The sequence below is a fragment of the Monodon monoceros genome, unplaced genomic scaffold (genome assembly GCF_005190385.1).
Source record: "Monodon monoceros isolate NGI ecotype Baffin Bay Population unplaced genomic scaffold, NGI_Narwhal_1 Super_Scaffold_5, whole genome shotgun sequence".
Taxonomy (NCBI): Eukaryota; Metazoa; Chordata; class Mammalia; order Artiodactyla; family Monodontidae; genus Monodon; species Monodon monoceros.
Window position 1 is genome coordinate 102503642 of NW_021703782.1, and position 27082 is coordinate 102530723.

General features: G+C 47.5%; 2 protein-coding genes across 3 annotated transcripts in view; one reads left to right on the plus strand and one right to left on the minus strand.

The window, feature by feature from the left end:
- Nucleotides 1-8013, plus strand: part of NEK6 (NIMA related kinase 6) — an 85605-nt gene extending 77592 nt beyond the window's left edge. The window contains exons 9-10 of one of the 2 annotated variants that reach the window (XM_029203705.1): nucleotides 3063-3176; nucleotides 6444-8013. In XM_029203705.1, coding sequence (XP_029059538.1) covers nucleotides 3063-3176; nucleotides 6444-6554 — 225 coding nt within the window. In that variant the 3' untranslated portion in view covers nucleotides 6555-8013. The remainder of the gene's footprint in view (nucleotides 1-3062; nucleotides 3177-6443) is intronic. The other variant, XM_029203704.1, reaches the window with a different exon arrangement.
- Nucleotides 8014-9048: 1035 nt separating this feature from the next.
- Nucleotides 9049-27082, minus strand: part of PSMB7 (proteasome subunit beta 7) — a 58595-nt gene continuing 40561 nt past the window's right edge. Inside the window, exons 7-8 of the mRNA XM_029203706.1 lie at nucleotides 11860-12011; nucleotides 9049-9288 (exon numbers count right to left, since the gene is read on the minus strand). Of these exons, the coding sequence (XP_029059539.1) occupies nucleotides 9177-9288; nucleotides 11860-12011 (264 nt within the window). The 3' untranslated portion in view covers nucleotides 9049-9176. The remainder of the gene's footprint in view (nucleotides 9289-11859; nucleotides 12012-27082) is intronic.

The following is a 27082-nucleotide window of genomic DNA, read 5'->3' on the forward strand; positions in this document are numbered from 1 at the left end:
GCCAAGTGGGATCTGTCTTGAAGAGGTCAGCATAGGAGAAACGGGCCAGACAGCTCAGCCTCCGGGAGCAGCACTGCCCTGGACACTGTAGTGAATCACAAGAATCACACCAGGCCAGTCCCAGCTTTGCTGTAAGGGAGAAAGCGGGCTCAGAGATGCGGAGAGACCTCCCAGGGTCACACAGCAAGGAAGTGACCTAGATGGGCACTGGTACCCAGGTTGTCGATGCCTGCCCTCCAGTGAGCAGGAGCCAGGAAGGGACCAGTGGTCCTTGTGGAGCCAGGGCCTCTCCCCTTCTCTCCAGCCACCAGGGAAGGCGTGACTGGTGGAGAAAGATGCAGGGCCTCTGCTCAGAGCCCCTTTGAGGGGAAGGCCCGGTTGTGAGGATCCCCCAGCAACTTCAGTGGCCCCTCCAGGAGCTCCCAGCAGGGATGCCCAAGCTTGGCCTGTTGGAAGACCTGGCGCTTTATTTTCATTACCTGGCACACCCCGTGGAGGCACTCAGCAGGCTGCCTGGGCTCTGCAGGATTTATTTATTTTTCTATGGGAGCTCAGCTCTGAGCACAGAGATGAAGGAATCAGGATCCTCAGTGGAGGGCCTTCTTACAGCAGCCTCAGCCTGAGGAGGCTGAGACCAGCAAGAAGGTGGGCCAGGGGACAGGTGCAGCCATGCCTTGTATGGAATCCTGCTTTGGAATTCTGGCTTGAGCCAGAGAATGGTCTGGATTCCCCCTACCTCGTGGGGAAACAGGGCTGCAGACTGCTTGGCAACTAACCTCTGGGTTCAACCTTCACTCCTGGAAGGGCTCGGGAGATACTGGTGATGAGATGGATGTCCGAGGCCCTGACAGGGCCAGAGTCAAAGGCAGTCGCTATCCACTCTGAGTCAGAATCCCCTTCTTCTGACATCTTAAGTCACACACCAGTTTCCCTGAGCCCTCCCAGCGGGGGCAAGTGGCCACACTCTCCCATTTCCCCGGCTATGTGTCATCCCAGTAACGCCAGGCAGGAAAAGTTCTGCATTTGAGGAGCAGCGCTGAGAGCCGTGGCTTTGGCAGTTCTAACGAGGCCCCAAACAGCAGTTCCTCCTCTGCTTCAACCAGTCAGAGGTGGGTGGTCGCCGGTACGAGGAGATCTCGCCATCCGGGGTAACCGTTCTAATCCCAGTGTCTCAAGCAGCCCCAGAGGTTCCTTCACAGCCCAGTGCTCTGATCTGGGTGGAAGGCCCGTGGCCGGCAGCTGGAGGGCAGCAGGCAGGGACGCTGCTTCCCCTAGAATCTGCATTTATGGATGCAGAAGCCACTGGGAGCCAGAGAGGCAGAGAGGGCTCCTCTGGCATAGCTCGCTGCTGACCCTGTTCAGAAAGCTTTTCTGAAACAGTGTGGGGAAGGTGCCAGGAAGGATGGAGAGATTCTCTGAAGGGAATGGCAGATACGGGGCTCATGCCTCGCCATTCTGGGGCTCTTCTGGAGTCCCACACAGCAAGTTTTGTGCAAATCAGATCAGGCTGGCTTGTCGAAAGGATCACCCAGTCCCTCTCCCAGGTCAGACACGTGAAAAACCAGAGCCTGTGTTAGTGGGGCCGACATCCTTTCTACTCTGAACAGACACGCCTTCCAGGAAAATCCATCTTAATCCTCCTGCCATGACTTGAAGGGCACCACATCACCCCGAATGACTGCCCTGGGAGCCTCAGCTGCTCTCTACTGTAGCAACAGATGTCCTTTTGAAACTGCCCAATTAACCCTTTGCACCCGAGGTTCTCATTTTAATTATTGGAAATACATCACCCAAGACGCCATTTTGCATGCTAGATGGTAAAGCCAGTTCAGTCAGGCTGCCTGAGCCTAACAGAGCCTCTGCATACTCATCCTGCCCCGCCAAGTGCCAGGGCCTTCCTGCAGGGGTGCGTTTCACCATCCAGGTGGGTTCCCGGCCCTCCTCAGAGGGGCCCAAGCCCCTCGTCAGGAGGAGGAGACACCCACGTGAAAGCACTCAGTCAGGGCCCAGGCACCTGGCCCCCCCAAGTCTCCAGGCCACACTGCCTCTCCCAAGGCCATCTGGACGCCCAAGGGCACTGCCTGGGCTCTGCAGGCCCCTGTGCTCTTCTGGAGAAGCCCTGCTCTTCCTCTTGGGATCACCTGACCTGTTCACAGGGGTGAACAGAGCGTGGGGCAGACCAGGAAACTAAAGCTGGTGGGCTACCACGGGTTCCCCCAGCCCGGAGACAGGGTTCGCCCACCCACCTCCCGGAGCCTGAAGGGGAGTGAGGATTCCTCAGGTGTCCCACAGGCCCCGGCTGTGGAGTCTGTGCCTAGTGGCCCTGGCAGCCCGGCTCCTTGAAGGGAACCAGGGCCAAACGGACAGGCGGGCACAATTACCCAACGGCACTTCATTAGCAGGTGTCGTCGGGCCGTCATTTGGAGGCAGGCAACAGTGAGCGGGAGTGACAGGCAGCTTGAATCCCATTGCGAAGTCATCAGCAGATGGGGCTGGCGGGCGCCGTGCTGGGCTGCCTCACGGGCAGCACGGCTCCTGTGTGCCCCTGTTGAAGACATCCCCCGCCGTGCTCTGAATGGTGGGGTGGGAAGTCCGGGTAGTTCCCTGACTGGGTGAGAACCCATTGGGGCCTCCACGGTCCCCCAGCAGAGGGCCTGCTTTCGAGGTGGAACCAGATGATGTCCACTCAGGTTGTGATGCCTCCTGTGCCAGCCAAGCCTCACCACAGCCCTGCAGGTGGAGCTGCGTCCATTTTAGATGAGGAAACCAGAGGCCAGGCGTGTGCCTGCTCACGGCTGGCCCTCAGGACTCAGCTGCCCCTTCTTTACTGACTTTACAGTTTTGTCAGTGAAACGTTTGTCCTGTTTAATTTGCTTATATAACAAGGATTGTGTAAAAACTGCCACTTTCTGTTGAACCCCAGCTTCCTCAGGACACAGGGGAGTCTGGCTGGGCAGCCGCTGCGGTGAGGACCCGGAAGCACCACACCCCCATCTGGAGCGGCCCCTTTTGCCCTGGACCTCAAGGCTGAAAACTCATCTCTCATCCCCCTCTCCTTGCAGATGGCAGCTCTTCAGAGCCCCTTCTATGGAGATAAAATGAACCTCTTCTCCCTCTGCCAGAAGATTGAGCAGTGTGACTACCCGCCTCTCCCCGGAGAACATTACTCTGAGAAGGTGAGTTTGCTGCCGCCAGGGCTGGGCCTGGTGAGCTCCAGGCGACCCGCAGGGCTCGAAGAGGGGCAGCTCCAAGATCCCAGGGCTGTGGGGCTGAGCTTGGGTTCACTTAACAGAGCCACAGAGAAGGAAGATTTCTGGGGAAGTGACTCAGAAGGGGAAACAAGCAGGCTGATTTTACCGGAGGTCTCAGGGACCAGTGTGGGCCCCCCCGACAGCAGGGCTGCAGGCCACCCACTGGCAGGAACCAGCAGGAGCTGCCCCGTCAGCACCCTCCTGCCCGTTTGGCTCCCACCCCAGCGCTCGAGCGGGAGGCTTGCTGCTGCGGGGCCCAGAGACAGGCTCCCGGCATCCAGCAACAGGAGCCAGACGCAGGGGGTAGCAGGGCCTGGCCGGCCCCACACCACTGCTGGCGGCCCCTCCGCTCCCATGACAGGGAACCAAAGCAAGCAGCCTGGTCTCCTTGCCACCAGAGACCTAGGTCAGACCCCTTGGCCTTTTATTTTCAATAGTTTACACTGAGCGCAGGACAGCCTGACAGGTCTGGCCGTCAGGCTGTGACAGGTGAGGCTGGGAGAGCATCATCTGCCTCAGTTCCCAGGCCTCACACTTTGCCTTCATGGATAAAAGCTGAGGCTGACATGACAGGCTTACAGCACAGCGTGCTCAAGAGTGTAAACAGGGCTTCCCTGGTGGCGCAGTGGTTGAGAGCCCTCCTGCCGATGCAGGGGACGCGGGTTCGTGCCCCGGTCCGGGAAGATCCCACATGCCGCGGAGCGGCTGGGCCCGTGAGCCATGGCCGCTGAGCCTGCGCGTCCGGAGCCTGTGCTTCGCAACGGGAGAGGCCACAGCAGTGAGAGGCCCGCGTACCGCAAAAAAAAAAAAAAAAAAAAAAGTGTAAACAGATGCATAGGTTTACACACTCCCCTCACCTTTCTTGGGCAAATCACTGAACTGAGTCTCAGTTTCCTCATCTGTAAAATGGGATAATCCTGGAATCTACTTTACTGGATTAAGGATTAAGGCAATGCATTTACAACCATCATCATCTGGCCGTAGCACAGGGCCTGGCTCAGAGTAAATGCTCAATATGGGTTATTTTTGTTCAAGGTCAATGCTAGTGTGTGTAATCGGGAGCCTGAGTCCTCCATGGGTCCACCCTGCAGGACCACAGGCCACTGCCTCACAATTATAACAGCTCACATTTATGATTTACTGTGTTGAATCCCCGCCTACCCCACCCCACTAATGCCATTTTACCAGGAAGGAAACTGAGATACAGACTGGTTAAGTAACTTGCCCAAGTCACGTAACTTGCTCACGGTGAAGGCAGGGTTTGACCCAGATGACCTGCACCTAGCCACTGCGCTATCCTGTTTCTTGAGGGCACCCGCCCCTCTTCTATAGCCAGTTGTCCAGCCAGAGTGAGGAGCCGTCCATGCTGCTCACTTCACAATCCTGGAAGCTCTGGAAGGAGCAGCCCTTGCCCACCAGGGCCCTGGGTCTGGGCCGGCCAAGCTGTAGCAACCAGGTGCCCCAGTGTGCACTAACCCTGTATCCCGGCAGGCCAGCTAGAAAGGTCATCAGCCACCTTTCTCCTGGCACCCTCTGCTCCCAGTGCCATGCCTGCGGCTCTGCGGACTCCCAGCAGCCAGAGTGAGGGTCAGGAGCGCAGATTCCTACAGAGTTCTTATGAGTACCTCTGGAGGAAGTACTTATGCTCCGGAGTGGAAGTTGGCAGGAAAGGAAAAACTAGTTAGAGCTCTTCACCAAGTTAATAGTTGCATTTGGTTTTTCTTCCCCATCTTTCGTTAGAATTTGGAATTTTGTTTGTTGGAATTTGTTAAGCTTGGAGCCATGCCACCTGGAGCAAATGACAACTTCTCTGTGCCTCAGTTTCCCCATCTATAAATGGGAACCATAACGTCTGCCTCATGGTTATGAGGCTGAAATGAACGAGTCCACATAAAGCCCTCAGCCCTCTTCCCTCCCAAGTCAGTCCTTCAGCATCCAGAGCTCCTACTCCCCAGAGCACCTGGCTTTCACTGGTTACGTGCAACTTCTGGGGGGTGCTACTTCTTAGCACTGGAGCTCCTCGGCACACCTCACTTTTGAAGTTATATGTCCTCTTAGAAATGGAAATAAGACACTTTCTCTTCAGAACTTTACAAACATGCACTTATGGCCAACTGTGTGGTTTACAAATGAGCAATTCGGGCCACAGAGACTTTACCTTAATGTGGTTCTCTTGGGCACTTTAACCTGTCAGAGGCCAACCACAGCTACCTTCCCCTGAATACTGTAAGGTTCTGAAGTGTATGGTCTCATCGTGGGCAACCTCAGACTCCAGGAGTGTCCAAGCCGGCTGCAGGCACAGCTGCATCTGCCCAGGGGCTTCCGAGTGTTTATAAAGCAGTGAAATCCCCAGAAAGGCAGCAAGCAGTCTGGAGCATCTCCTGGGGGAGCAACCCCAGGCCCCTCGGCCTAGAACACCTCAGGAGTGAAACAGGGAGTGTGCACCGTAGCCCGGGCCTCCGCATGACCCTCGTGCCCACCCCAGACTTGCTGACCATGGCCGCAGAGTCCCCGTGAGCCCCCTTAGTCAGGATCTCCCCTCTCCCTGCTGCGGCCCTGGCCAGCCCCTCCAGCAGCAGGTATTTAAATGAAAAAATTGCAGTGAGCCCAGTGATGCAAGTTAAGATGTAGGCTTTTTAAGGTCATTATTTTAATTACCATTAAAATAATTGGCACTCTGGCTCTCAGAAGAATGGAGGTGATCAGAGGATCAAGGTGCCCCTCCCCCACCCCGAGGCAGGAGCAGCCTTCAGTGTCTGTATAATTAAAAGCTCCGTCTTTCATGAGCACAATAAAGAGGCCAGGGGGTAGGCAGACTGCAGCTCTGCTGCATGTTAATACATTTATTATGATCAATAAGCCCTTGCCTTGAGTTTTGTCCTCTGGTTTGGGCATCTGCCATGACTGACAGCAGACACACACACTGTACGCACATATCTAGCCAGTCGTGTAGGCAGTTGAAAGTTCAAAATTATTTGGAGATACCACCCTCAGGGTCTCCAGGCATGGCCTTTGGGGCCAGACAGGCCTGGTGCGGGTCCTGCTCTCCCCTGGTGACTGTGACTCCTCGCCCACCACTCACCTGTCTCGAGCGCCATTCCTCATCTTCTAGTTGCCCTGAGGGTTCATGAGTTAATGCAGAGCCTCGACAAGGCTGCTTACGAATAATACGTATCATTCTCTCCCTTGCAGTTACGAGAATTGGTCAGTATGTGCATCCACCCCGACCCCAACCAGAGACCCGACATCAGCTACGTGCACCAGGTTGCCAAACAGATGCACGTGTGGACTTCGAGCACCTGAGTGTGGATGCAGCGCGCCTTCTCAGAAGCCACACCGCTCTGCCTTACCTGAGTCTTCTCTCCAAAGTGGCCACCTGGTAGCCGAGACCAACTAAGACAAGAGGGTTCAGCAGGTTCCCCAAAGAGGGGCTGGGCTTTACAGCAGATGGTGAATACAGGGCTGCTGGGGGGAGGGGCCCTGGTCACGTGTTACTGGTGGTCAGATTTGAAAGTCCTTTCTTTAAACTGTTGTGAACACTCTCAGCTGGGTTGCTAACAATGGTGGATGGCTCAGTGGGCCACTGAGGCACCTCTTATATCTGGATTGTAATGTGAATCTTTCGGATAATTCCTTCAGTGACCTGTCAAGGTTTGAACTAACAGGAGAATCCAGGAGACTGTGTGATTTGTAGTGAGCCTTTTAAAATGGTTAGTAGTAAGTTTGGTTTAGCTCTTAGAATCTTTTCAAACGATCAAGCTGTGTGCTTAATTTACTCCCTTGTAAGGGGGGGAAGTGGAAATAATTTTTTAAGTAGAGTGGAGATTTTCCTAATATTTTTATCTACGTTTATAACTTGATGAATGACGATGAGGCGAACCCAGCATCTGGTATAGAGGCAAACAGTATTTGAAAGCCATGAGTGTTTTCTGTGCAGCCCGGCTCAGCCATCCTCTCCTGAACACCTGCTAGTACTAGGCACCTCACCTGCTTGAATGCTGGCAGTTCATTTAATGATCAGTGTTAAGTGTTTTCCTCCATGAGAAGGAAGCACAGGATACGAAAAATATGCGGGCTTTGCCCTCAGGCTATTCTCTGTACAAGTTCTGGTTCTGCACCTTCCTAGCATGACCCTGGGCAAGTTTCTTAGCCTCTCTGAGCCTGTTGCCTCATCTGTAAAATGGGACTAATAACATCTACCTTCAGGGTTGCTGACAGAATCTGAAATAAAATATGTAAGTTACCTTACAGTACATTGTAGACGATCCAAAAATGGTAGCCACTCACCCCTTCACAAAGCTGAAGTCCATGGACCATGTAAGTCAAGAGTTAATGTGCAACTGTATTATTTGCAGGAAACCACAGAAATGTGTTCATTTATTTCTTGTTCCCAAATAGGATTAACTGTGAAGACTAATTTATAAATGTGAACTTAAGGAAAACTCAAGCTCTGAAGGAAATAGTTTGAATTTTGTTTTTACACTCAAGTTAATCCTCAAATGGTCTAAGTTGTCACCCACGACTTAGTGACAGTTCAGCCCTCCAGAAAGAGTACACGCCTGTCCGCTCCACTGGTGTCCTGATCAGGAGCTCTGACCAGGCCTCCCTGGGGATAAAGGATTTGGGCTGGGCCACTGCGCTGTTTCCACGTGTGAACTCTGTTCTACTGTAACACTGTCGGGTTTGAGAAATTTTCTTCAGATGCAGCCTCTGCTTTGTACTCATTCTCCATGGTTGGTTGAAATAAAATGGGGTAAGTGGGGTTCCTTCTGTGAATGAGTACGATTCATGAGTAATTTTACAACAGCTTCACACTGCAGCACAATTTCTAGAGCCTCCTTTAAAAACACAATTTCTCAGGCCCCAGACATTCTAAGTAATCTGGGAATTTTTTTAAGCTCCCCAGATAATTTTGATAAATCGTCAGCCAAGTTGCTATCCTAAATAATTCCATTGTTCTCCCCACCCACTCCTGGCAGTTTAACGAGGGAGGCTGGCCCAAGAGTGGGCTCACTCTGGAAGACCATGGCACCAGGCCTCTTTCTCTTGTCCCCCCAGCCATGCTCGCTCTGGGGGACAGTCAGGCACTCACCACTGAAAGTTTTTCTGATTCCAGACAGATTTTTTGCAAATACTCTGCTTACGGCTCTCAGAATCCCTACTGTGTCTGTCTCCCTTGGCAGTATCAGCGTTGGACATAGATGAACTTGCTTTCTGCATGCCATCCGCTTTCGACACCATGAAGACAATTCTGCCTACTACTCGGACCCTCTGGAGGTATACAATTTCAACCATTCACCAGGCTTGAGTGTTTGAGAAACGATCATATCCTAATTATTACAGATAGTAAGGCTCAAAGCATTCTTTTGACTTCGTGAAACTGGCCAAACGAAGTGGAGTTCACCCAGGTTCATGCAGCTATAGCAAAGCAAAACTGTCCACCTACCTGCTTTTTCTTGGTACTCAGAACTGATCATCTCTATTTCTTTCCTACTTGGCTGTTGGGGTAAAAGGCTGTGCTGCACTCATCCTAAAAAAACAAAAACAAAAACCTGGGACTACCCTAAACAAAAAGAAAGTTAGCACAAGGGCTGCGTGTAATAAATGTTCAACTGAAGAATCAGAGCAACCCAGTCTGACTTCCTGCAACAAATGAGGCCTCGTCTGTTTTTAGAAGGGTTAAACTGCTCTTACACCCACCTGAACGCAGAGTAGTATTCAGGGAGGGATTAACATCCTGAAGGGGAGGCCAGGTCGACGGGCCTTAGCAGCCCAAAAAACCACATAGCCCCGAGACTTCAGCCACTTAACTTGGTTTTCATTTTTAATGGGTTCATTCAGCAAACACTGGCCGAATGTCTTACAGGGGGAGCCTCCATTGCCCCCAGTCTTCTAGAGCAATAACCGGACATCCACCAACACCATTCAAGAAGTGTCCATTGTTTGGACTGTTTCTTCCAGCACCTCAATTTCCAGAGCAGTGACTTTTTCAGTGAGGACTGCAGTGGTCCCTTTCTCACACCTGTACCGGCCAAACCTAATGAGAGAAAAACAAACACAGAGAGTTAGGATCCCCCAAGGGGCCTGATGGAGGGCCGGAGAGAGGGACAAGTATGCAGGCAGCAAGCAGGCCTGGACTGGAATCCTGGCTCGCCTGACTCCCAGTTCTGCGACCTTGGGAGGATTCAGCTCCCGCAAGGTTCACTTTCCTCGGCTTTCAAGTGCTACAAAATGGGGATACCTCGTAGACATGAGGCACATGAAAAGAGATAATACAGAGCACCTAGCACTAGGTGGACATTCAAATCTCCTTCCCCACCTCACCATCCCCAGAAGATGCTGGAAAGCATTTGGGCCTCTGCCTTCAAGCTTCAACCTCCCTAAAGTACCTTTCAGTAACCAGGAGGAAGCGAATCCTTTCATTAAGCTGCCATGGCCACTCTCTTGAAGTAACAAGAATGACATAACTGTTACCTTAAACACTTTAAAAATATTTGGAAGCATAAACAGTATAAAAATGACCCGCAGCCAGACTCTGGGCTTGTCACTTTTTTTTTTTTTTTTTGCGGTACGCGGGCCTGTCACTGCTGTGGCCTCCCCCGTTGCGGAGCACAGGCTCCGGACGCGCAGGCCCAGCGGCCATGGCTCACGGGCCCAACCGCTCCGCGGCATGTGGGATCCTCCCGGACCGGGGCACGAACCCACGTCCCCTGCATCGGCAGGCAGACTCTCAACCACTGCACACCACCGGGGAAGCCCTGGGCTTGTCACTTTTGACCACACTCTTGAGACTCAAGAAGGGAGAGTTAACTGTCCCCACAGGGACATGGTAGATCAGCACGAGGACACACCCAACACCACCCTTCTCAAGGTGAATCTGACAGAGGTTTCTCTGAGCACAAGGCAGTCTAGAAGATAAAAATCTCAACGGCCGATTTTACAGTGGGGCCAGGAATTACAACACTGGCAAGCAGCAGCACAAGTCCAGCTGTCTCTTATCTGTCCCCAGCTGGGACACTATTTCTGTCAGCCTGACATGGACTAAGAGGAGGCTGCTGGCTGTGCCACGACTACGCGCTCCCTGAAAAGCCAGCCTCTCAAATGGGAGCTTGTGCTCGAAGAGGGCAACACAACAGAGCTCTGTACAAAACCAGGAGTAGGCACAGCCAAGAAAAGCTGGCCTTTATTTCTGCGAAACCTTCCCACAGTCCCCACAAAGTTCTCTGAAAGGATCTGAGCAGCAGCACCTTTTTAAGATGTGCCCCGCCCCTCCCCTGCTGGTGTGAAGACGCTGTTCCTTCCCCCACACTGGATGGACCCGTGGCAGCTTGTGGCCTTGGAGCCAGAGCCCCATGTGACTTCTGTGCGCCTGACTCATCTGAACCACAACGTCTGTGGGAGGTCTGGACACAACAAGAGCCTCCTCACCATCCTGGCTTACAGCACCTATTTCAGCAGCACGAAGGGAGGGCTTCTACCTGAAGCAACAGTGGGTTGCAAAACAGGGCTGCAGAGGAGCCAATGGGAACTTGCAAGGCCAGGTCCAACACAGCCCCAGGCCTGAAAGGTTGCTTCCCTCCCCACCTAGGACCCGAGAATTCCATGGGCTCATTAGCGATCACCTAGTCTAGCTCCATCATTTCCAAGACACGTGCCCAAAGTCACCACACCAGGCCATGACAGGTCCCCACCCCGAGCCAGAGCTCTTTGCTGCTGTGCTGCCCTACCCCATCGTGAACACGTCTTCACAATGCTAAGCGCACACTGCGGTGAATACCTGCTGGTTCTCAATGTCCTTGTGAATTACTCCTGACTTGGAGTTGAGTACACGTGGTGGGAGTTAAAGCACCATCGTGGCTGGTGATGTGCTTGCTCTCCTCCAGCGGAGCTTGGGGCTCAGTTTATAAATGCTGCTGTGTGCATTCAGATGAAGACGCTGGAGCAGAGCTCAGAAGCCACATTTTGAGCAGCTCAGCCTCCAGGAAGAGGTCAGGCAGCTGGACGGCCATACAGGACTGGTGATGAGCAGCTCACCTGCCACCAGGGCTGGACATCTTCCAGTTCCGCCAGCAAATCAACTATAAGCTCGCCCCTGACTCCGAGCTGGACTGCACCACGGAGAGCAGTGCCTGCTCGGCATATGCCATGGGCTAAATGGCATGGCTCCCTCCAGAGCAGGAAGCAACAGTTAGCTCCCAAGGCTAACTTTCAGAGACTCTTAACCAATGGTTGATAACCATCTAGGGAATGAAAACCACTCTGAGGAAAAGCTATGGGTCGGATGCCCTGGAGAATGTACCTTCTTACAGAATTTCATACGGAATTCTGAGGCATCTTTAAGAGACTAGAGAAAGGACAGCACGTGATTCAAAGCTCTCCCCGCAATCCCCAGTCTAGGAGTCTTTCCATCAACATTTTACAAATTGTATCACTTTTCTACACCTGACAGCAGCCCACAATCATAAAACAAATAATGATTCAAAGGTCTCTTGAATAAAGCTGGCTTGGGGACTCTGGCTTTACTTAACGTGGGTAAGAATCAAGAAAACCCTGTCCAGATGCCATGAATATAACAAGGGTGGCCACAGGAAGAATCTCCTTCACTTACCTGGTCCCCTTCTTATTAGGCACTGAGTACGGGCGGAGAAAATCCAGCTTGCTCTTGCTGATGACACAGAGATCAATGTTACTTCCAGACCCCAGGTCATTGAAGATGCCAGCTGCTATGGCTTCACTCACCAGTTTCTTGGCATCCTCCTCCTGAGAAAGAAAAGAGCAACAATAGTGTCCACAGTCAAATGGAGGGCCTGTTCTGATGTCCACAGAGTGCCTTCACAAGCAGTAAGAGAAAAGGAAAAGGAAAAAAAAAGAAAGCCAACCTGTGAGGCAGGCATTGTTTTCAGTGCCTGTTTTATAAATGAAGGAAAGGTCTCAAAGTACCTCAATATCTGCCCAAGGTTTATCAGCTGGTAAGTGAGAGACGCAGGCCTTTCAAGCTCCTTATGCACACACTCCCTCCTAAACAAACTGCAAACGTCAGACGCTCACCACATAACTGAGAACTGTGAGCTGACAGGGCAATTTATCATCTAAAACAGGGGTTGGGAAACTTTTAACAAAGGGCCAGGTAGTAAATATTTTAGACTTTGTAGATACACAGTCTCCGTCATAACTACTCAACTCAGTCATGGTAGCACAAAACAGCCACAGACAATACGCAAACAAGTGGGCGTGGCTTGTACCAATAAAACTTTGTAAAACAAAAATGGGCGCTGGGCTGGATTTGGCCCATGGGGTGTAGTTTGCAGGCCCCTGATCAAAAATGTCCAAAAATGGCTGGAATCTGCTTCCTGGTAACATAATGAAGAAAGTCAGTATCATGGGGAAAAAACTAACACCAAAACACAGCCCTGGGGAAATGTCGGCAGAGCCAAGGGTGGGACCTCTTGCCCAAAAGAATCTATCCCCTCCCACTAATGAGTCTGCATGTTCACTGAAGTGATTCCTTTCTTTGAATCACTCTCTTACTTTTCCTTTAAGAGCAAGTCTAAGTCTCCAACAATTACTGGTGGAAAAGTAGATTAATCTATTTCTTACCAAGAAGCATCAGACTCAGGTTAACTACAGTGCAGTGTAATAAGGGCTAACGGATAACTGAGAAGAAGCTGTGAGAACACTGGCTGGGGTCCGTAAAGCTTCAGGGAGGGCTGAAGGACAGGTTGCACACCAGGCACTCAGAAAACAGGGCAGTGAAACAGAAGGCAGGCGCCAGAGGCAGCAGGGCAGGACCTGGGGAACACCAAGTTCAAGCTCTCTATGTAACAAGGACAAAAAATGAACCAAACTCCCAAAGAAGAGACTTTAACTTGAGCTGTAGCCCACTTTCCCCGTACACCAGGACATGAGAGTCCATAAACATGCAAGCTGAAGTAAAGAGCTCATCCAAGTAACATCCTTGGAGAAACACGGATGCCCTGCCCAAAATTCCAGCCTGAGATCAAAGAGCAGGTCCACTGTCTTCAAGCCCTGAGAAGATGGGAGAGAGCTCTCAGAGCTCCTGCTCCTCTGCCGGCCCTAAGCCAGTAAGTGGGATTCCAGTGACATGAGCGCCCTCTTCAGACTCAGAGAAGGATAGAGAAGGCCCTGTTGGAAATGGGATCCTCAGCAACCCAGCAGCAGGGGCTGGGGGGGTTATTCTGACCTTCATCCCACCAGGTTTTTCCACTTCCTGAGTGGCACCTATGTGGGGTCAACGGAACCAGTTATTCTCTTGTGCACATACAGCCCCACAGAGTTCATTCAAACATGATCCTCTAATCAGAAGTTCTCTCCTGGGATTCCCAAGCCTAAGGAGGCCAAAAGCCTTACCAGAACCAGTGAAGGTGGTAGCAAATAAAGCACCTTAGAGCAGGAGATGGCCGCTGCCGCTGCTGCTGCTACCACAGAGACGGCAAAAACCAACCACTAACTAAACAAATGCCAAACCATTCCAACTTGCGCCTGTTAATAAATAACCCGTGGGGCGGGGTTGGCGGGGGCGTCCTGTGTATCAGAGCATCTTGCTTATACCTCTGCTCCTGACCTACATCTCCTCTTCTCTTCTCTGCTGTTTTATTATTTTGCTTTGTCATCACTGCTGCTGATGCCTTGAGCCAGCCAATAGTACCAAGTGGATGTCACAAATGCTACTGGCAGCACTGAGTACTGCACATTTAAATTTCCCAAATTATTTTATATTTGGGGATGGAGATGGGGGAAGACTTACAAGAAACTGAAATATACACATTATATTAGGCGTGCATACCTGACATCAATCCATTACAATCCACTGATACCAGGATGCTGACAATGCTGAGATTACAGGTGAATCTTCCTCTATTTTGCAAATATTCTTTAATGTGAGTAGATAAACATAAAACTTAAAAATGTGTAAAATATATTACATATAGCCTGAGTTACTCATAAAATTATCATGTGTGCTATTATTTAAGTGTAATGCTTTTAAAAATTGGAGAAGGGGCTTCCCTGGTGGCTCAGTGGTTGAGAATCTGCCTGCCAATGCAGGGGACACGGGTTCGAGCCCTGGTCTGGGAAGATCCCACATGCCGTGGAGCAACTGGGCCCGTGAGCCACAATTACTGAGCCTGTGTGTCTGGAGCCTGTGCTCTGCAACAAGAGAGGCTGCGATAGTGAGAGGCCCGCGCGCCGCGATGAAGAGTGGCCCCCGCTTGCCACAACTAGAGAAAGCCCTCGCACAGAAACGAAGACCCAACACAGCCATAAATAATAAATTTAATAATAATAAAATAAAAATAAATAAAAATTGGAGAAATATACCGTTTAAATTCCTCCCACCCCCCACCCCCAATTCCAGGGAAGATAATTCATTAAGGAAGGCAATATCACAGGTCTCTGATTTTCTTTCCCCAGTCCTACCCACCTCTCATACACACAGGACTGAAGATGTTATGAAATGGAATAAAGCTTACATTTTATTAAGCACCTACTATAATGTGCCAAATACTGAGTTAGGCACTTTGATGATCATCATCATTTTTACCCCTGCCCTTGACCATCTTCTGAGGTTGGTACTGTCAAAAACTAAGGCTGAGAGAGTGTCAATGACTTGCCCAAGGTCACATAGCTAATAAATAGCTAAAACAGGCCCACTGGGCTCCAGAGCCAGAATGCCACAGCACCACACCAGCTCATAAGTAATCTGTCTCAGCTCTGAGCTGGGGGCTCCTGAGCAAGTTGGGGACAGTGGACAGCAGTCCCTTGATTCAGGGTGTCATTCCCCCATCAGCAAGGATCTTCAGAACCTGAGCAAGTTTAAGAGAAAGATGGTGGTTGCCAACTTCTCTTTGAGCCAGCTAGCAGTCCCTCTGATGGTCATTTCCATGGCAGGGGGAAGCACTGTTTCCCAAACTGCCCACAGACCACCACTTAAACATTTCTACAATGTGATATGGCAGAAATCAATATTAAGATCCAAAGTCTTATTTCACATATTCCTCACCTCCACCAAAAACCCTCAAAAGGCAGAGTGAAAAATTACCAAGGCTCTTTTGTCTGCCCATTACTTACATAGTTAATGTCTTCAACAAATATTTACAGACACCTACTATGTGCCAGGAATTGTATCATATGACAAATATGGTCTTTTACCACAGTATTTCCATACCCAGAATTCTAGACACATATGCAAATATGCTACTGGGCATATTCATACTGTGTTTTCTTTATAGTGAATTTCATAATTAAGCAAGTCTTGTCTTTAACACGTGCTACAAAATATTTAGGAAAACTACTGAGAAAAACCATAAACTAAAAGCAAGAGGTGGGGAAAACACCACATTTTTATCTGTCTCTGGCTTACAATAAATGCAGAAGCATTGTTTCTTCCTTTAGGATTCATTCTTCATGAGGAAATTGCATCTCCCTTTTCTGGAAGAGGCAAAGTGACCTAATAAGTTCTGAGCAGCATCCGCCTGGGGACAGCTGCTACAGAGGGGCTCTGACGAGGGCCCTGCAGAGCCTGTGACCCCAGCTGTAAGGCTCTCTCCCACTGCCGGGCCAGCATGCTCCCCTGGCCAGCTGCTCATGGATTTACGTTGCTAGTCACAAGGGAACTTGGATTCAATGTGTAGACAGAGCAGCCAGACTCATCCAGGCTATTAAAATAAATAAATTAATGATTTTTTTTTAAAAAAGGCTCTCCACGCCAATGGCAGCTTCCTTTTACTTTGAGCTGCTCAGCCAAAAGATCACCATGATCCTGGTGCTCGAAAGTTAATTGGGCAACCCAGGTTCAAGGTCATCTGGCAGATGTGGAAGCAGACAGACTGGGTTTGAATCTCCAGTTTCCTACTTACTTACAGCTGTGCAACCTTGGGCAAGTCATTTCACCTCTCTGAGTTCATGCTCTTCCTCTGTAATATAGAAATGCAGTATAGAAAGCACCTACTATAGGGTCTGGCATATAGCTATTACTTAAAAAATGGTAACTTATTTATTAATACAGCAATCCAGAGGGCTCCTAGAAACACAATTTATCTCTAAGGAGTGACTGCCTGTACCAAACCCCAGGCCAGGAGAAGGAGGTCCAAACAAACCTGCTGACAAATCTTCACACAGTGCTGTGGAGAAGCTCCTATAATAATTAATCCAAGCAAAGAGCACACCCCCTAAAAGTTCAGAGAATATAAAAGGAGCACTTCCTGCTTTATGGCTACGAAGACCAAACTAACTGGGAATATCAGTCCCCCGGGCCGCCCCTGCTTCTTAAATGAGATTACAATAAGAGTGATGTACTACTTGTACTACAAGTCAGCTGTGACAAGCAGCACTTTATAGAGCTATCTGTTTGTCTCCATCACTGCATCGCACAATGTGTCCCCGGACTCCAATGTGCAGCTCCGTTTACCGCTACATGACAAATGGGCAGCACTTGTAAAAGGCAAAAAGCGGTCCATGTCGGCCATGTAATGGTCACCACAGCTGTACCCAAGTGCTTGAGGGGACAAAACAGACCCCCAAGTTCATTAAACTGACCAGTAATGGATCTTTCAAAAAGTGCCTTAGGAATCGTACAGAAAAGGCTAAAATAAATAACTCAGCATGGAAGGCTAATCTGAAACGGTGTTTGATAAATTATTTATAACACAGGCGATTGTCTGCATTTAATATTGCAGCTACTAGTAGCATCTTTAAAAGATGATTTATGTGTTGTAATGCTATTAAACTTTATATTGGCCCACTGCTAGCTATAAAGTCTGCTGAGATTCAGAGAATGAGTTTTAAACTGTCACTGCAACATCACAGGAGATGGAGGCTGTATTAAATCTTTACTTTAAACCTGTTATCTAGAGAGTTGCATTTTGTAGACACTCACAAACTGACAGATTACCTCAGCATCCGCTATGGTGCAGGTCCAAAGTAGTGCTGCAAAGAAACTTTTCCACATTATTCTTGTCTACAGCTACAATCAAATTTCTCTTCTCACTTAAGTGATTTTTAGATTGGGAATGTCACCAGAGTAAAATGTAGGTGCTCCAGCCAATGGGCACCCTGGACAGTTCAGCATCAAATTAACACTCTTTAAATAAACCCTCGACATTCTACTGTTCAGTTCTACTTTCTGAACAGTGCTTTACTTACATTGGGGGCAGGCGAAATATTAAATATGCATTTGACTAAAAACCTAACATACTATTTAAAATACAGCTTTGGAATCTGAAAATACACGTATATGGCAAGTCGTTTGAAACAATAGATTTGTAACTAAAATTTTTTAAGGAAGTTAAAATAAAATTGGTTATTTGCTGGAAAATACATTCCATTTATGTGGCTGAGGCGCTAACGTTAAGGCGGTTGAAAAAGAAAGAAATATTCAGCCTTCTTCATAAAGAAGGGAGCTCCCCTGGCTCTATTGTTCTTCAGGGCATTTCAGAGGCACCCCTTTGCTTTCTGTCCCACCGGCAAGGCAAGAGTCAGGGGACAGTGGCTCTCCTACCTTTGCTCGAGGGGAATAAGGATGTGGGTGGCATCATAGCTGAACTCTCTCACAATTTTCAACAATTTTCCTATTTGCAGTTAAATCTACAAGGATCATTTAGTTCACAACAGTTTGCTCCTTTACTAAAAACTAACGATCTTACTCAATAAGAATTGAAGCAGTCCAAATTCATCTTGGAAAAAATCTGCATAATCTTTTGTCACTCTGATTTGAAACAGCAAAAAAAAGCTATTGCTCTGATGATCTGCAGCAGAACAGATTAAAGTCTGGGTGTGACAAGAGTCTGGACTCTAAAAAGAGGACCAAAATCATGCCATTTCCATCCCAGGCAGCTAGCACAGTGCTTGGCATGAATGTCGACAAATGAAAAAAATGAAACATCAACTTCAAATGCATTCATGGCTTTGCCAAACTAAAGCATGAAATTAATTATGAAACAGATCAATACCAAAATGGGCTAATTCCCTAACTGCACCAGTCCCAACTGGGGACCAGGGAGCAAGAGGATTCAAAGACAGTTAAACACACAAAAGGAAGAGGTTTAAACACAATGTTCTGCAGTGGCCTGTTGACAAGCTGAGGTTCTGACTATGCCACTGATGTGGCCTGAAGGAGTCATTCATGGCTGATGGTTGAATAAAATTTAAACAGCTCAAAAAAGTGTTTAAAACAGTCCCCCCAAAAGCAGTGTGCTTCCTGTACCATGCAACAGACCTGATGTATTAGCCACATATTTTACAGTGGAAAAAGTTAATTTAATTTTTTTTTCAGAGTGGACTGTGTGACAAAAGCAAAGGTGTCTGAGTTTTGTTTTTGGCTTGAGCTGTTTGGGTTAACGCGGTCTGCCTGTGTAAACACCTGAATTGTCAGGTGTAACTGAGCTGCAGCGGGTGCTAAGTGTGTCCAGAGTGGGGGGTGAGTTAGTGACTGTGCCTTTAACGTCTAGATGGTGCTGCCATTTCTTCCCTCAGAAGCTTTTGTGGCATCCAAGATCCGGATGATGCAAATAATGAAGGACAAGCCGGCTGAGGGTGCAGGAGTGATTTAAGAGGTTTGCAGCCGGGATGGGAAGGGGAGTTCATATTCAAGGAACTGCCAACCAAGTCCCTGCCAACTTGGCCTGTCCCAGATCACTGAATGATGCAAAAGCCTGAGCACAACCCAGGCTAGGAGAGATATGAAAGGCTGCACAACCACAATGGGCCAGGAAAGGCCATCCCAGAACAAGAGAAGCCTGGAAGAACTGGGTCACTAATGAACACAGTGCTTAACTCTCTCTGAGCCATAGGGGGCCATCAGAATGGGGATAATGCCTCTGTCCAAGGGCTGTTGGGAGGAATAAAGGGAAGGGAATGCCCCTGACACACAGACTTGACAAAGAGAAGTGGCAGCAAGTTCAAGGGTTAGAAGGAAAGAGGTAAGGGTGCGAGAGAACTAACATGGCACCCACCACATCCCTGGGTCTGAGCCAAACACTTATGTTACTTATTTAATCCTCATTATCTCCACCTGTACCACAGAGGCAACTAAGGGGCAAGAATGGTTTGGCTGGTGCAATCAAGGCACACAGCTGTGTGTAAGTGGGACTCAAGGATCTGTGCCAAGTTAGTGCCTGGCACCACCAAAGCCTATCCCACCACAGGAAAAAAGGTGGTGGGCAAGAGGTTTTGCTGGATTCTGAGACAGCAAATGGAAGGAAAAACACCTAGGCTTCCAGAGGGAAAAGGACCAAGAGAGATGGGAACATATTGCTTTCCACAAGGAGAAGAAATCAGCATTCACAGCATATGTGTATACAAATATATATTTCCAAGGCTGCACTGAATCAAATATAATCAGAGAAAAAAAACAAAATACAAGAAAGACTGGGTTTAAAGAAAGAGTGAGAAATATGTTCAACAATCCTCCGAATGAAAACCAAGCCGCCCCAGGTAGTAATAAGATCTTAATAATATTTCTCTCTCCATAAAACAATGCGGTCAGTGATAACTCTGCCGATAAACTCCTGGAGATGTTGCAAGGGCTATGGCCTGAAAAGAGGTGGGCGGGGGAGAAATGAAGTAAATTGGTCACAACAAAGGTAAAAAATAGCCACGTTCACATCGAGCCTATCTACCTCCAAAGCCTGTAGGGTAGGAAACCTGTGCCGAGTGTAGGGTGCGTGGGGAGGCTACAGGGGCTGTTACACTGTATGATCCTGCTTCTACAGCCCCACAGGGATCAGGAAGGACTGGAAGGAGATCCAAGGAAGTACAGAGCACCCTTGTTCTAGGACATTTAAAGATGGCTAAAAAAAAAAAAAAAGATGGCTAAAAATGAGGCAAATTTCAAATGATGCAAAACCCATGAAACAAATGTACAGGTCAGCTTAGTTCAGCAAACATTTACTAATGCTCTGCTCTGATACTAATACACTCCACGGACACTATGACAAACACTGGCAATAAGTCCTGAACAGATACAGATCCTGCCCACAAAGAGTGTAGAGTCCAGAGGGAAACAAGTACAATATGGTAAGAGTCCTTAAGAGGCAAGGCTGACAATGGAACTACGAGCGTACAGAGGTCTCACGGGGCTCGGGTGATAAAGACTGGGCTGAATCTTGACACTTACGTAAATGGCAGCCAAGACAAGGTGCAGAAGTGATGGCAGAAATAAAGCTATGAAAATGGGAAGGAGAAAGGGTGTGGTCAGGTAGCTAGTTCGGCACGGCTGAATCCCAGACAGCCTCACAGGCCATGCAGAGAGCTGACCCTTCACACTAGTGGGAAGACATGGAAAATTTTAAGTTGGCAAATGATGTAGTTAGATGTGTGCTTTTTGAAACTGCAGCCTGGAAGCAGTGGGGGAGGAGAGGCCAAAGGCAGGCACAGGAAAGCAGGAGATAGTATTCCCAGCGAGTGCCGGTGATGGTGGGAGTGCCGGTGATGGTGGGCCTGGGCTGGCGGGGGAGGACCAACAGCAGGACTGGGAGGTGAATGTGGGAGAGGAGGAAGCAGCAGGCAGGGGGGCGTGCAGGAGAGGGAGAAGCAGAGAGTGCCACCTGGACTTTCAGCATCAGTCATGAACACTGACCAAACTCTAAACAAACTCAGCCTTCATAGAAAGGCCTTTTGTAACTTCTTGGCAGCTGTTTTTCTGGCGGGTTGATGGGAGACAATGATTAACTTAATTATATATTCTGCAGCAGGAACTCTAAAGGGTGTCACCAAAAAGGCACAAGATAAAGGCAAAGCCAATGAAAGTATACTGAGGTTGTTCTGGAAAAAATGACCTGGGCTGGAGCCAACCTGTAAATGCCACTTCACTGGTGGCAGGGCTTTCAAAATACTCCTGTCTGGCCTCTGGAGTGTAGTAGAAAGAGTATAAGGGAGTAGTTACCTACGGGGGCAAGAGCCAAAAGACTGTAAAGAAGGAAGCTCTAAGGGAGATTCATGGTCACGAGGGTTTGGCCATGTGCAAGGTACAGTTCTGAGGAAGCGGAAGCAGACAGGCCTAAGTAAAGCAGACAAGCAGAGACAGGATGGGGCAGGTGAGTCCGATCATGAGGTGCTACCAACTCAGATACCGTTCCATGAGGCCTCTGCAACCGCCTTTTCCTGGGACCCCAGGTACACATGGCCTTCAGATACACTGTTACTTAAGGTTCTTTGGGGGAAGAGGGAGCCTTCCAAAAGGGCATAAGGAAACTTCTGGAGCCGATGGATATATCTGCCATACTGATCATGGTGATGGGGGCTGGGGAGGAGGAGGGAAGAGGCAGAGGCAAGAGAATTAAGATCCAGGAGATCCAGGTATGAATCTAGTCTTGTTACTTACAGCTATGTTACCCCGGCGGTAAAGTCACTCAACATTTTTAAGTCCCAATTTCCTCAGCTGCAAAAGAGGCCTAAAACCATCGAGCACTAGGGCAGTTATGAGGATTAGAAGACTCTTTGCACAGGAGACACTGCTAGCACAGCGCCTGGTATGTAGGAAACCCATGATGAATGTTAACCTGATTGGATTCTACCCCTCTTTCTAACTTACACAAACAGTTATCAAAAGCTTAACCCTGGGATTCCCTGGTGGCGCAGTGGTTGAGAGTCTGCCTGCCGATGCAGGGGACACGGGTTTGTGCCCCGGTCCGGGAAGATCCCACATGCCGCAGAGCGGCTGGGCCCGTGAGCCATGACCGCTGAGCCTGAGCGTCCGGAGTCTGTGCTCCACAACGGAACAGGCCACAACAGTGAGAGTCCCGCGTACCGCAAAAAAAAACAAACAAAAACTTAACTACCAATGCAGTGGGCAACCAATAATAACTCAGTACTTTGTTTTTTCAACCTCTAGTTCAAAGCAAATCAATTATGAAACAAGCAATTTTACTGCAAATAAAATTCAAAATGACGCCATAACACTGCTCACATGAGCGTCTTCCATAAACTTCACTGCCGTGTCAATAAGACGTGTACTAAGTGGCACGTTTTCGCTTATTATACTTCACTAGAAATTCTACTCTAAAAGGAGGAGAGAAGATAACTTACATTTACTGTTTGCAGGCACTGTGCTGAGTACATTCTTCCACTTACTCTTCCAAATTACCCTTTAAGGTAGGTACTACCCCTTACACCCATTTTACAAATCCAGGAAACCAAGGCTCAGAGAGGGAAAATGACTAACCCAAAGGCATATGGCCAACAGCTAGAAGGCCTGAGGTTCAACATAGTTTTGTCTAACTCCAGAGCCCATGGATTTTTCACTCAAGACAGCAGAACCTCCAAACAATTAGCATCCAAAAACAGTAATGATACTTGTCTAGTCCTTAGATATAACTGGTTAATCACTCAAGGGTTTATCTTTTTAAAGTACCTCTAAAATTCTTCAAAGTTGCAAACATATTGCTTAAATAATGCTACTCTATCATTCCATTATTCATCTGGCTTGTTAAGAACATCCTGATGAATTTTTCTAATACAGAATGTACATTCATCAAATCCCAAAGCAAAAAGCCTATCAAATTCACTGTATCAGTACTACATTCAAATGTTTATATTGGGGGCTTCCCTGGTGGCGCAGTGGTTGGGAGTCCGCCTGCCGATGCAGGGGACGCGGGTTCATGCCCTGGTCCGGGAAGATCCCACATGCTGCGGAGCGGCTGGGCCCGTGAGCCATGGCCGCTGGGCCTGCGCGTATGGAGCCTGTGCTCCACAATGGGAGAGGCCACAGCAGTGAGAGGCCCGCGTACCGCAAAAAAAAAATGTTTATATCTCCCTAAAATATATGCATAGGACTTCCCTGGTGGCGCAGTGGTTGAGAGTCCACCTGCCGCTGCAGGGCACACGGGTTCGTGCCCCGGTCCGGGAAGATCCCACATGCCGCAGAGCAGCTAGGCCCGTGAGCCATGGCCGCTGAGCCTGGGCGTCCGGAGCCTGTGCTCCGCAACGGGAGAGGCCACAACAGTGAGAGGCCCGCGTACCGGAAAAAAAACAAAAAAAAACCCATGCATAAACCCCTCAGCAAACAGAATGAGTCAAATTGTTTTTTAACCACCTTGTATGTCAATAAAAAAGATACCATTTAACTTAATTTTCCCATCAGGCCATTTGTTGATTGTAAATCTTAACTGAAACAGACTAAGAAAAGGCATTTTAATTTTCTTTTAACATTTTGGGGCAAGAAGTAGTCAGAGGATAAGAGAGCAAACTTTTGTTAAGCCTGACTGCAATTTACAAATATGGTCCTCCTAACAATTCCTTCAGGTACTGACTTTAAGCCCATTTTACAAATGAGTTTTATATTTTACAAACTGGGGCTACAGGTGTTACAGAAGAAGCAAAAATCAATCTTCAACCTAAACCGCTTCCAAGTCCATGCATACACTTTCCACCATGCCCTGTTCTTATTCCTCTACCACCCCAATTCAATTTATCTGAGTTAAAAGAAACTAATATATTTGTCAAGGAATCAAAGTTAATGAGTCCTTAAGTCTTTTCAGCATTCCAATATCACCACAGTTCTGATTTTAGAAAAAAACATATTCCAACATTATGACAGGGTGACGACTATGAGTGTGATTGTGTTCTACAGATACAATGTTCATTGCAAATATTTTCAAAAATCTGTAATACTAGGTGGAATTTTAAAGTATCTATTTAGCACAACTTCATATCATTTTTAAAAAATTTTGTTTCTGCACAATTTCAGGGTTAGGGGAGAGTGGTATAAATTACCTCACAGAAACCAGCAAGTAACATTATCTGTTAAGGTTAAAACTTTAACTACCTTCCTGAGGTATGCTGCTGGGGTCTCATTACAGCAGGTAATCTCACATTCTGCCATGCACAATACACTAAGTACCAGCATCTCCCAATTACATTGTAACGTAAATCTCAAAGGACATTTGAAAAGTCTACACAGCTCCTGCACCCACTGCCGAAACACAACCACCTCTAATGGAACGTGGCAGCTTTCTAAACTAATATTCACACGCCGGGACAGGGATGCTAAGCGCGGCCTTATCCCACACTGAAGAGCGGATGCTAATTAAAAGCCCACACTGACTTGGGAAATGACCACTCAGACAACTTTAGACACTGTCTGGAGTTCTGTTTTCCTATTTCCAAACATGTTCAGCTGCCCAAACTTCCAGGATTACACAACTGAGAGAAAGTTAGAGCAGGAGTCCTCACACCTTTGTATGTGGTGATGCCCCTCTTCTGGAATAGCTTCCTCTCCTCTTCAGTCTCCCTACCCCACCCCTTCGTCAAACCCCAAGACAAAAAGAATTTCAAGTGAGGAGTCACATACTCTTTGAGGCCACCTTAAAGTTCCCCAGACAGATTTCACCAATTCCTCTGATCGTGACCACTACACCCCCCTTATATGCAGCATTCTCGTACTTTCAGTACTGTTTGTGGGCCTGTCCACCACCCCCCTAGGCTGTAAATGTCACTAAGAAAGGGCCCTGCCTCATAATCACAGAGCTTGGCACCTGGTTGGAGATAAATAGAACTCAGGTGAATGGATCTCAAGGCCGCCCTTCACATCTCAGAATGACCACCATCTCTCAATAGTTTACAGAAGCCTTAATGGCGACTCTAATGGGGATATAGAAGATGTTCTTCCGGTGGTGTAGGTACCAAGAAACTTCTGGTTTCTTTGCCCACTGCTTTTGCCTTTGCCAACTTTTATGTGTCTCAGAAGTCTTTGAGAAAGCACCTTTTTAAAAAAGCCTTCAAAACAGCAGAGGTATCCAAGGTACATTTGTTCTTACTGTAATCATTTGGCTATTTCTGGAACTGTTTTTACTTCGGTTAGCAAAACCTAGACTTGATACAGGCTGAGATGCAAAAAACATAACTGTCATAATAGTAGTAATGGCTTTGAAATATCTCATCTAAGCCAACTTTCTCATACCTCTTAAGAATTGTCAATCTCTTCAAATATTGGCAGCTCCATTTATTCAGGTCTTCCGATACATAAAATTTGCTGACTTTTCCCCCCTTGAGTTGATGCCAGATATATGAAAACCTTATAAAAGCTTTTTTTTTTTTTTTTTTGGCTAGAAATGAAACTTCTCTGCCTGTGAAAATTATAGGGGCATTTTAAAATTACCGTATGTTTTAGATCAGAAGGTAAAAACAGTACAGCAGCCCATGAAAGCTTACAATTAACTCATTAAAATACAGTTCAAGCCCTCAAGTTCCCCTACTCTTGTAGGCAGTGGTCCCATTTAACATTTAAATATCCTGTGTCAGTAAGTTTACCATATTTATGTTCATTTACATGTACAATGTAAACATACATAGGTACCACATTTAAATATTTAGCCCCAAATGTTATTTTAAACTTAATTTTTCCACAGAGCTATTTGATTTTTTAAAAATAAGAAGACAAAACTTCCCAAAATCCTTAATCACACTTCAGTGTACATTAGCGAATGTATAATGTGTGGCTGCTTTGCACACCCACATGCCCACTACCTCCCCCTTTCTAATACTGCACACCACACAAGTATAATAAACCATGTTAATATTTCATACCACTGTGAAATATGCTGGAGTATCAATTCAACATCTGCTGTCTTTAGGGTCCGGGAGTCCCGCAGAGACACTTTCAATTTGTAATTGAGTTCTATGCTGAATTAATCAGCAGTTTATCTTTTTTACTAAAATAACGTCTTCACCACTAACCCAGATTTACATTAACAATTTATGCCAAATTACCTGCCAAGGCAAAACTTATAAGATTCTAAGCTACCATCCAGTAACAGTCCTATATTTCATTTCTTATAATTTCTCTAACCTATACACAAGAAAAGTAGAAATCCATTGTTCAAGAGCTTGCCAGTCTCTACCCACAGATGACCTCCTGGATTTGAGACGCAGAGCCTCACTTCTGACAGTGAAATTAAAGCAGCCGGGGTGGAGGGTGTGGGTTCCCATCTTCTCCTGAAAGCCACCGTTCAATGTTTTTATGATTCAAAATTTTTACAAAATACGATTTCTAGAATGGAATGAAATCAGTAAGTAATAAAAGAGCTTCTTTTATTTCTTTTCCCAAGGAGCTATGACATTCCAAGTCTTGGCTTGAGTAACAAAAAAGACAACCTACATAAAGGAAGCATTTTTTAGTACCTTAAATTATGTCCCTGAGTCCCAAGTTAGCAAAGGCAATTCAATTTGATAAGAGATAAAGAAGTCTATTTTTCTCTTTGATATCATGATGCCGAATATATCAGCAATAACACCTTCCTTTTAATTCCACCTCTATAGTTGAAAGTCACCAAACATTTATTTCTATCCAGCATAATTATCCCTAGCTCTTACCTCTCTCTGATTCAAGAGTCTCTGGTCACGAAGAAGTTACATTCTGTCTGCTGAATCCTTGCCACAGGTGCAGCAAGCAACATACTTTGTGAAATATTTCTCCTATATAGTATATTTTCCCCTACCTTTCCACAGTTATAGTAAATATGTAAAGCAAAAACATCTCAAATGGAACACCTGCTCCAAAGAAATGCATCATAAATAATCACCTATCTACTACCGAGTAAAATAATCCCTTGTTTTCAAGCTACTTTGCCCATAGCTGTTTAAAGAATTTCCACCATCATACAGAATGGTCTCTTTCAATACTACCTCTGAATTACAGCACCAAGTGTATGCATTCAGCTGGTATCCAATTAGCACCTGCTGATCGATTACATATTATTGATTATATAAGAAAATGAAGTTCAGTGTATACACAGCAGGGTAGAAGACCTGGAAAAATTTTTGCACAGAAATATTTTTGGTGGAAAAATCAACAACGAGTTTTCAAAGTCAATAACTAT